At 45.6% G+C, this 10,568-nt stretch overlaps 1 protein-coding gene across 4 annotated transcripts in view; it reads left to right on the top strand.

The window, feature by feature from the left end:
* Nucleotides 1–354: 354 nt before the first annotated feature.
* LOC101641285 (nebulin related anchoring protein) overlaps nt 355–10,568 on the top strand; it is a 78,479-nt gene continuing 68,265 nt past the window's right edge. For all 4 annotated transcript variants that reach the window (XM_045291479.1, XM_045291481.1, XM_045291480.1 and 1 more), the window contains exons 1-5: nt 355–572; nt 1,091–1,185; nt 2,006–2,093; nt 6,515–6,619; nt 9,922–10,026. In XM_045291479.1, the coding sequence (XP_045147414.1) occupies nt 501–572; nt 1,091–1,185; nt 2,006–2,093; nt 6,515–6,619; nt 9,922–10,026 (465 nt within the window). In that variant the 5' untranslated portion in view covers nt 355–500. The remainder of the gene's footprint in view (nt 573–1,090; nt 1,186–2,005; nt 2,094–6,514; nt 6,620–9,921; nt 10,027–10,568) is intronic.

Raw genomic sequence — 10,568 nt, forward strand, 5'->3', positions numbered from 1 at the left:
GCGAAGGGATCCCATTATACTTCCTACATTTGGGGGAGCGGCCCTCATTTCTTAATCAGATGACTCATTGGATGGTTGGGTGAGGGTCTGACTTCTCCCTCTGGTTCTTTTCTCGGGTTATGATCACAGCCAGAGTCAAACTACGACACGCTGCTTGGTCATCCCCAGGCCTCGGTCAACTACATAAACACGATGCTGCTATGAGTTCACGTTTCTATTTAGAGGAGTGTGTCAGCTCAAAATACTTCCACCTTCCCGGGTGCGTGCTGAGCCAACTGCCAAAATAGCCCCTTGAGTAAGTGGCTGCCTTAAAAACCAGCCAGCTGCCGGCTTCACACCAGAAGGTCAGCGCAAGAAAGCACGAAGTGGATTCGGAGCGTTCAAGGTGGACCCAGGGATTGTTGCGACTTGCAGTTTGGCGGCTCATCAACTTGCCTAGGGGCTTCTCCTGGGATATCTTACCCGTTGTCCACCTGTATCTTCACTCCTTTGACCGCAAGATGAACGTGCAGTCTTGTTCGCGGTGCGGCTATGGGGTCTACCCTGCGGAGAAGATCAGCTGCATAGATCAGGTCAGTGGATTATTCCCTCACCTCTGAGAGTAACACAGGTGCCCCGGTAGCATAGTGGTTATGCATTGGGCTGCAATCTGAAAGGTTGTCAGTTCAAAACCGGCAGCAGCTCCATGGGAGAAAGATGGGGCTTTCTACTCCCATAAACCGAGTCTCAGCCTGTTCTGTAGGGGCTCTCAGCGTGGGCATCGACTCAATGGCAGTGAGTTTGGTTTTAAGAGTTTGGAGAATGGCAATCAGGGAAAGTGCATCTTCTCGCTAGCTGGTTCTGAGCCCTGAAACAAGGGTGTCTTTTCCTGCTTTTCTTCAGTCCTACCCATTCCTCTCTCTTCTCCTGTGCCATCTTGGAAGAAAGAGAGAGAACAAATAAAAGATGGTCTCTCCCTAACAATTTTTAACGTAGCCAGTCTTTAAATTGCCACGTTGTCACCCAAGAACAATGTCTGACCCTGAAGTAGGTTAGCGTCCTGAGGCTGAACGCAAAGGTAACTGCTGGCTTTTTACTGTGCGATTTCTAGATATGGCACAAAGCGTGTTTCCACTGCGAAGTCTGCAAGATGATACTGTCTGTGAACAACTTTGTGAGTCACCAGAAAAAGCCCTACTGTCACGCGTAAGTCCTGGGTCCCTGCCCTGGAGCCTCGGGAGTTGTGTTGGTTTCCCTTCAAACGGGCAACCCAGTTCAGATTAGAAACCGCAGCAGTCAACCCAGGAAATGCTCCCCCCACCCGCCCACCAAATTTTCACTCACATACAACTCTGAAAGAGACGGAAGCGGCATTTTATGCCACCGACATAAAGGATGGGGAAATTCAAATGGCTCTCAAGTGACAGATCCAATCTCTCCAACGCTGTCATTTTGTACCTCAAGTGATAACTCTTGTGCAGGACACAGACCTGCTTCAGAGGGGCGTAGTGAGTTGTAGATATCTTTATTTTAAGTAAGGTCAAAATCCTTCTCTGTTTCTAGTTCAAAAAGCTTTTAAGGGGCTGTTTTCAGTTCAATTTGTCTCTAGTTTGTAAATGCCGAAATGCTTCAGGTTGCTACTTCTTCCCTTTGAAACTCACTGCCTGGAAAATCATTGATTCATTTGTGAATTTTGATATTGATTGGCTAAAGACTAGCTGTGCTTTTAATAAAGGAGCCCCAGTGGTGCCGGGTCATGAGTTGGGCTGCTAACCTCAAAGTCAGCAGTTTGAAACCCCCAGCCACTCCGAGGGAGAAAGAGGAGGCTTTCTACTCCCATGAAGAGTCACAGTTTCAGAAACCCACAGGGGCAGTTCCACCCTGTCCTAGAGGGTCGCTCTGCATCAGAATCAGCAGTGAGTTGTTTAGTGAGCACTTGTAAAAGTAGTCTCACAGTCATTTTGGATAAAGTGTATTTCTATTTTGATTCACATATGTGTATATATATATATATTATTTTTTGTAGCCATAACCCCAAGAACAACACGTTCACAAGTATCTATCATACTCCATTACATCTAAATACAAGGAAGACTGCAGAGCCCATCACTGGGGTAAGTGACTTTAATATTGCTGCTCAAAATAGTCATTCAAGAAAGTCCCTTCACTCATATACTTGTAATGCTTTTAAGAGTCTCTGTCTACAAATGAGCTTGTCCATTTTCCCCACCTACACATGCTAAGTGCACTTAAGTAACAAGTATTGCTGACACAGTGGCTACATGTTGGGGTGCGATTTGAAAGGCTGGCAGTTCAAAACCACCAGCCGCTCCTCTGGAGACAGACGGGGCTTTCTGATCTCGTGAACAGTTACAGTCTCAGAAACCCACAGGGACAGTTCTACTCTGTCCTATAGGGTCGCTGTGAGTCAGTATTGATTCGATGGCTGTGAGGTTTTGGGGGTGGTTTTTGGATTGCTGTGTTGCCTCCTACAATGTAGGGGCCAATGCACAAGATAATGCAGCCTCAATATTTTGAGTGCCTGCGTCCAAGATAATCTCTTTGCCTGGCCAGCTCTGGACATAGGTGACAATGTATAGATGAGATCCTGTAGATATGAGGCGCTTAATACATGACATAACAATAGAAACCATCATGAGGGCCTTCCTTTCTTTCCACTGTGGCATTTTGGTAAAGGCAACTGCAAACTGCTAATTCCACCACTCTTAAATGTCTCGGAGGACTGGCTCCCTCAGATGATTGGCAGTTCACCATCCCTTTCAGGGTAGGGGGAGATCAAAGATTTTCCTATTTGGAAATAATATTTTGCCTGTGGGGAGGCTGGGAGGGGGAGGGAGACATGCAGGCCACCTGGATCAACCCACTTGGTTTGGAAAGCAACAACGGAAGCGTTGTGCCAAACAGTGGGCTACTGAGTGGCCTCCTACGCCCGTTTAAAGGGTGTCATTGGACCGTTCTCACCTCTGCCCTATGAGAAGCTGGTCTGCGGGAGGCAGCTTTTGTAACTTTCCAAAATTAGAAAACTGTGAAGGAGTTAGAAAGCTCTCCAGTAACCTCCCCTCCCCCAACGCCCTCCGCCTAAAGTTCTAAACAAACCAGACTCACTGTCATCGAGTCAGTTCTGATCCAGAACCACCCATGGAACCGAGTAGAACTGCCCCTGTGGGGTTCAAGACTGGCACTCTTGACAGGGGGAGCCCCGTCTTCCTCCAGCTCTGCATTAGCTCCTGTATCTGCCACCATGCCCTCCAAAAGGCGATCACATGACCCGTGGGGAATCGGAGGCTCAGAGAGGTCAAGCAGCTCGCCCTGGTTCACCCAGCTGGTGGAGAGGGTACCAATCTAAGTCTGCCTGGCTTTAGAGCGTACACCCTAAACTGCCCCATTGCCCACCTCCACAAATACTTAGAGGGCGGGGAACTCTCCCGAAAAAAAACCAAAAGCAAAACAGCAGCTGCCGATGCTCTTTAATACCCAGTGGTGGGCACATTCCCCACGAGGAGCTGTGCTCTTGCATTTGAATGCGGTTTGCACAGGCCGTATTTCACAAGGCCTGCATGCTCCCACACACTCTTGTCCTCTGCTGGCCGGACACACACAGGGCACACAACACACACAGCACTGACCTCCCTTCGGGCTCCTTTAACTGTGTATGACAGAAGCTGGGGTTACCGCTGCTTCTATTTCCCGTCACGGACCACGGTGCGGGTTTCTGCATATACGTGCACGTGTGGGGATGTGTGTCTATATGTGTGTGCGCACCGAGCAAGTATATCTGTATGTGTGTGTGTACATGAACGTGCATGCACATGTGTACACTTGTGCATTGTGTGGTGTATTTGTATATAGATGTGTGTGTGCACATCCAAATGTACATGTATATCATATGTATATGAATGAGTTTGTTTGCCTATCTGTGTCTTGTGCACTTATGTGTACTTGGATGTGTGTACATGTAGTTCATGTGCGGGAATGTATACATGGTGTGTATATGTATGTGTATGCATATATGTGTATCAGCAGTGTATTTGTGTATCTATGTGCATGCATGGTGTCTGTGTCTATAGGCATGTGTGTATATGTAGCACTGTGTTTGTGTGTGTCTATAGGCACACATGATGTATATGTATGCATATATGTGTGTGTATTCCTATGAATACCCATATAAAAATCCTGCCATAGACTTAGGAGCCCTGGTGGCCCAGTGCATGACTGCTTGGGCTGCTAACTGAAAGGTCAGGAGTTCTAACCCAGTAGCTGCTCTGTCAGAGAAAGATGAGGCTTTCCGCTCCTATAAAGATTTACAGTCTCGGGAACCCACAGAGCAGTTCTACCCTCTCCTATAGGGTCACTATGAGTTGGGGTTGGCTTGCTGTCAGTGTGTGCACAGACCGACAGTTGCCTGCCGAGATATGGACCTCCTCTTGTCCCACCAGGGAGAAATCCAAATGGACAATGTGTCCCTTCTATGCCCAAGCTCTTGTAACCACCCTAGGGACAGTGGCCGACTGCTTTCTTTCCCGGTGGTGTCTCTGGGAGACCTGTCAACCGTGCAGAAACCTATGCACTGTGCGTGTGCTCCGAGGGAAGGAGGGACCCATCAGTGATGGTGATGAAGGAGAGAAATCAGGGAAAGATTCAGACTGGGCATTGGATGCTGATGTACATTTTCTGTTTCCTAAATGTCACTCTTTTAAAAAGATCCATCTTTACTAAGACAGAATTTCCTAGTTTGTAGATGGAAGTTTTAGAAGAAGAATCACACCTCTATGTTTTCGTCTATTCAGAGAATGGACCTTCTTCCCTCCTAAGACCTCCTGGCCCTGCAAAGCACCTTCACAGCTGTCCCTGCGGCTTCCCACTTCCTCGGGGTCTTCCAGACTCTGGGGGAAAGTCTCTCAGGGTTCCGAGTGGCAGCTTGTGCGGTGGAAGGTGGACCGACCACCCACGCAGCCTCCTGGAATTGGGAAGAGTATTGATTTGGGTTCTGTGTTTCTGGTTCTTCAAGGCAGTGATTCTGAGCAGAGGACAGTTGTCCCCCCGCAAGGACATTTGCCAATGCCTGGAGACATGTTTGACTAGCATGACTCAGGAAATGGGCTTGCTAGTGGCAGGGACGCTACTGAACGGCCTTCAGTTCACAGGACAGCCCCCCACAAGAGAGAAATAACCGATCAGAATGTCAGTGGTGGGCCACCGAGAAAGTCGGCCTCAGCTCTCTGCCCTGTTCAGGTCCCGTCTCAAAATCCGAGGCCAAACGCATGTAAAGATCTCTCAATTTATATAATCTCTGCCATATCTTCACATAGAAGGTGCCCCCAGGAAGGACTTCCACACGGATGCACATAGTGCACATAGGTAACTCACATGCGAGGGGTTGTACAGTTTGCCAACAAACAAGAAACAAATCCTTCTTTATTTGCATACAGGAAATACATGAAGTGGCAGGAAGCCCAGAAAGTCAATGGCAGAAAAGCCTGTCCGTAGGGAATCCGAGTCCCTGGATCTGCTAACCTGCTGTGATTTTGACAAGTTTACTCCTTTTCTCAGAGCGCATTTCCTTGTCGGCAAAATCAAGGGTTTAAGCTTTAATAAATTATAGTGCAATTAAATCAGAGGCAATTTGTTTCCTGTTTGTTTGCAAACTGAAGATATTGTTGATGTCTGTTCTTATCAAATTGATCTCTAGGTTCAGTGCAATCACAATAACTGACTAGATTGTCTCTCTCCCTCTCTGTAGAAATTAACAATGTGGTTCTAAAATTGATATGAAAATACAAAGATTCTAAGATAGCCAAAATATCATGAAGAAGGACAAAATTGGAGAGCCTAGGCTACCAGGTTGCAGACTTACTCCAAAAGCAGTAACAATGAACACAAGTATCCTAGGGACACGGGACAGACAAATAGACCAATACAGAAGGACACAAGGGTCTGATATAGAGCCTCCCACATATAGCAAATTGAATTATGGCAAAGACACTCCTGCAATTCACTAAGTTGTACTAGTGCCATTGGATTTTCTTATGAACCTCGATCTGTACCTCACACCATACACAAAGATCACTTTGACATGTATTCTAGATAGAAATCTCAAAGATGAACCAATAAAGCACAGGAAACACCTTTATGAATTTGGGGAGCAACATTTTAACTGGTTCTCTGGGTGTACCTCCTGATGCTAAAGTCAAGAATCACAACTACCATCTTGAGAGTTTTTGAGGCTACTCTAATACTGTGTGTATGATAAGTTCATGGAGATGTTACTGTGTGTTTTTATAGCTGCCCTGCTGAGTGGAGCTTTGCACCCAGCAGGTGCTGTGTGCACACTGCTCGAGGGGTGGGTAAGGGGTCCAGATGACATCTTGGTGAGACTAACCACACAGCTTGCACGGTATTGCTCGTAAGATGCTTTGCATTTAAGGCTAAGGGAAATTTCAAAGCCGAACTCTACGTTATTCATTTTCTCTCTCTCCTCGATGGCAAGAGTGCTGATGATATCTTCATTATGCAGGCAGATGAGCAAGAGGATGGGGAACGATTTAAATCAGTTTTTCACTGGGACCCGAACTCCAAGGATGGGGCAGCTGCGCCCAACAGGCAACCACTGGTGAATGAGGTGAGAGAAGTGCGGTGCGTGGTTTTGGGAAAAGAGACCCGAAATAGACACGCTGTCAGGAAAGCGCTTCATGTTATCAACATTACTTTTCAAAAGAACCTGTTCGGTTTCTTGGATTCAGTTTTACTTTCCTAACTGACATGTGGCCATCAGTCCAGGATGGTCAACCACCGCTTACCGTGGGACCTTGCACACAAAGTCCTCAATCATTGTTTGCCTGAGTTTTATCATGGGAAAGATTAATTCCAAACAGTTCATAGTCCACAGAGATATCGTGAAGATTCAAAGAGAAACTGTAGGCGACGCTCTTAAAGCAGGGCTGTGGTGAGAAGCCATCAAGTGAGTTCTGTTCGTAGACGCGCTAAGTACAACCTCAGGAAGCATTCTGGTCCGGAGTCACCCTCAGACTCATTGCTAGGTTGAGCCTACCTTTGCAGACATGGTGTCCATCCACATGTTGAGGTCTTTCTGGTCTCAGTGGCCCTCTGCTTTGCCAAGCATAATGTCCTTCCTCAGGGAGTGGCCCCTGCTGACAACAGGTCGTAAGTCTCATCCTCTCAGAGACACTCTGGCTGTCCCTTCTCCAAGACAGGCTTGGCTTGCTCTTCTGGCATCCACAGTATACTCCATCGTCTTCACCAACACCACGATCGAAATGCATCCATCTTCTGCCGTCTTCCTCATGCACCGTCCAACTTTTACAGGTAGAGGATGTGCTTGAAAAGACCACGGCCTGCGTCAGGTGCATGTTAGCCCTTAAAAGGGACCTCCTCACGATTGAACACTTAAATAGGTCCTGTGCAGCACATCGTCCACGTGCAATATGTGGTTTGAGCGCTTCTATGCTGCTTCCATGAGGAGCGATTGTGGTTCCAAATAAAATTGAGTCAATCTTTTTTTAATGGAGTCGATCTTTACTCCATTTAGCACGATGCTGTCTATTGGTTTTGTTGTGAGGATTTGTGTTTTCTTTACATTGAAAGCTGTAGACGTTGATCTTCCTCGGTGAGTGTTTCAAGGCCTCTCGGCTGCCACCAGGAAGGTGTGTCAGCTGCTACCACATACAGGTTCTTCATGGGCTTCCTTCTATTCCGATGGCCCATTCTTCTTCATGTAATCCTGCTTCTCAGATCACTCACTCAGCACACAGACCGAATAAGGGTGGTGACAGGATGCAATCCTGACACACACCTTCCCTGATTTTAAACCACGTACTATCCTTTTGTTCTGTTGGAATGACTGCAGATTGTGTACAAACAAATGCTCTACAATTCCGTTTCCTCACAATGCTATTGGTATCATTTTATGATCCACACAATCAAATTCCTCTGTGTCGTCAATAGAACACAAGTAAGCGTCATTTTTATATTCTCTGACTTATCAAGATCTGTTTGACAGCAGCCGTGAGATTCTAGCCCTCATTCCACATTTTCTTCTAAATGCAGCTTGGATTTTTGGCAACTCTCTATGAATGTATTGCTGCAATAATTTTTGAACTACTGTCAGCAAAATTATACTTGGATGTAGTGTTAGTGATATTGTTTTATACTTTTTACATTCTATTGAGTCACCTTTCTTTGAAATGGCTGAGAACATGGACCTCTTCCTGTCAGTTGGCCAGACATCTGTCTTCCCAATTTCTTGCACAGCCTACTGAGTGTGTGCAGCACTGCACCAAGTTTGTGAAACAATTTGTTATTCTGTCAATTCCTGGAGACTTGTTTTTGGCTGATGATGTTTGGATGTCTTTTTCAATACCACCAGTTGCTGATTGTATACTATCTCTTTACAGAGTTGAATGCCAATCAATTCTTTTTGGTACAGAGACTCCATGTATTCCTTCCATCTTGTTTTGATGCTTCTTGCAGCATCTAAAATTTTGCCTATAAATATAATTTCCCTTCCAACAAACAAACAAAAACAAACCCAAACCTGCTGCCATATAGGAAATTTCAACTCATATAGTAATCCTATAAAAGTCTTCTGAGGTTGTAAATCTTTAAGGGAATACATAGCCTCCTCTTTCTCCCTTGGAGCAGCTGGTGGGTTTGAACTGCTGACTTTGTGGTTTTAGTAGTCCAACACTTGCCACCAAACAGCTCCACCAGGGCTCCATAGAATCCTGTAATATTTCAACTAGAGGGATGAATTTTTCTTTAGCTATTTCAGAACTGGTTATGCTACAAGTATTCTTCCCTTTGGTTTTCCAATTCCAGGTCTTTGCACATCTCATTATACTGCTTTACTTTGCCTTCTTGAGCAATCTTTGAAATTTTCTTTTCACCTGTTTTCCTCATAATTTCATCCATTCCAATTTGCTAGTTTAGGCACAAGAACAAGTTTCAAATGTCTCTTGCGACAACCACTTTGCTAATCTTTTTCTTTTGAACGACCTTTGACTTTTGACCTTTCTTCCTTTACGGTGCTATTGGTGCCATCTGACACCTATCTGGTCTTTGGTCTTTAGTGTTTAATAGCTCCGAGCTGTTCGTGAGCTGCTCTCCACATCGGGTGGGACGTGCTCTGGGTTGTATTTCAGTTCCTGTGGACTTGCTTTAGTTTTCTTCAGCTTCAATCTGTGTCCAAAGCATGGATGGTCTTTTCCACAGTCCACCCCTTCCCTTATTTTGATTCACGATATTGAGCCTCTCCAGTGTCTCGGTGTAGCTCATGTGATGTATGCGTATTCCACCTAGTGAGTTTCACGTATGGAGTCACCATTTATGTTGTGCAAAAAAGAAGAGTGTTTTTTGCAATGAAAAGCGATGCTTTTGCAAAATCCAATCATGTGATTTCTTACGTCATTTCCATCACCAGGGCTGTATTTTCCAGCTTCCGTTCCTTCCTCTTTGCTCCCAACTTTTACATCCCAACCAACAGTGATTATCAGTACGTATCGATGGTGTGGTGGTTCATTTTCAAGCTGCAGCAGCTGGTAGACTTCTTCAATGTCTCCATCACTGGCTTTAGTAGTCGGTACATAAATTTGAAGCACAGTTGGATGAACTGGTCTTCCTTGTAGGGGCATAGATAGTAGCACAGTATCACATACATTGTATTGGAGTAGATCATGACAAATCATTTTGACAATGAATTTGATGCTATTCCTCTTGAATTGGTCATTCCTGGAATAGTAAACCATAGGGTTATCTAACTCACAGTGGCCAATACCAGTCAATTTCAGCTCATGAATCCCTAGGGTATCGATCATGGTGCATTCCATTTCATTTTTGACAACTTCCATTTTCCCATGATTGGACAACGACAGGATGTATGTTTGCATGCATGTGCTTCCTTTACAGAGACCCTATTGGACTGGCTATGGGGAAGGAAATACGTGGTTCCCAGGAACTCCACCAGATCCTGAAATTGTAAGGATGATTGAGACACGGAAGTCTCTCGGTGAGGTAAGGACACTCGGAATTACTTTAGCAATTCGTTTAATATTGGTTTTGAAGTTCTTGAAAGCTTTGTAGGTTTTGCTGTTGTCGTTGCTTGTTTTGTTAGGGGCCACACAGTCGGTTCTGACTCATCGTAAGCCTAGATGTGCCACAGAAGGACTCATCGGCCGGTCCCGTGCCTTCCCCTCGCTGTTGATGTGTTTAAGCTCACTGTGGCGATCCCCGCGTCAGTCCTTCTTGTTGAGGGTCTTCCTCCTTTTGCCTGACCTTCTGCTTCCCTGAGCATGATCTCCCTCTCGGGACTGAGCCTTCATGACGTCAGGTCGACACGTTTGACTGTAGGAAAGGCAATTAGCCTGGGTTTCGAAAACCCTATCTACATACTTACTCTTCTAGTCTACCCCACACCAGGTGCATCTGTCTTTGTTTTGTTTTTTTAACATTTTATTAGGGGCTCATACAACTGTTATCCCAATCCACACACACATCAATTGTGTAAAGCGCATTTGTACATCGTTTCTCAAAACATTTTCTCTCCACTTAAACCC

The sequence above is a fragment of the Echinops telfairi genome, unplaced genomic scaffold (genome assembly GCF_000313985.2).
Source record: "Echinops telfairi isolate 266 unplaced genomic scaffold, ASM31398v2 ScPeMD7_70;HRSCAF=299, whole genome shotgun sequence".
Taxonomy (NCBI): Eukaryota; Metazoa; Chordata; class Mammalia; order Afrosoricida; family Tenrecidae; genus Echinops; species Echinops telfairi.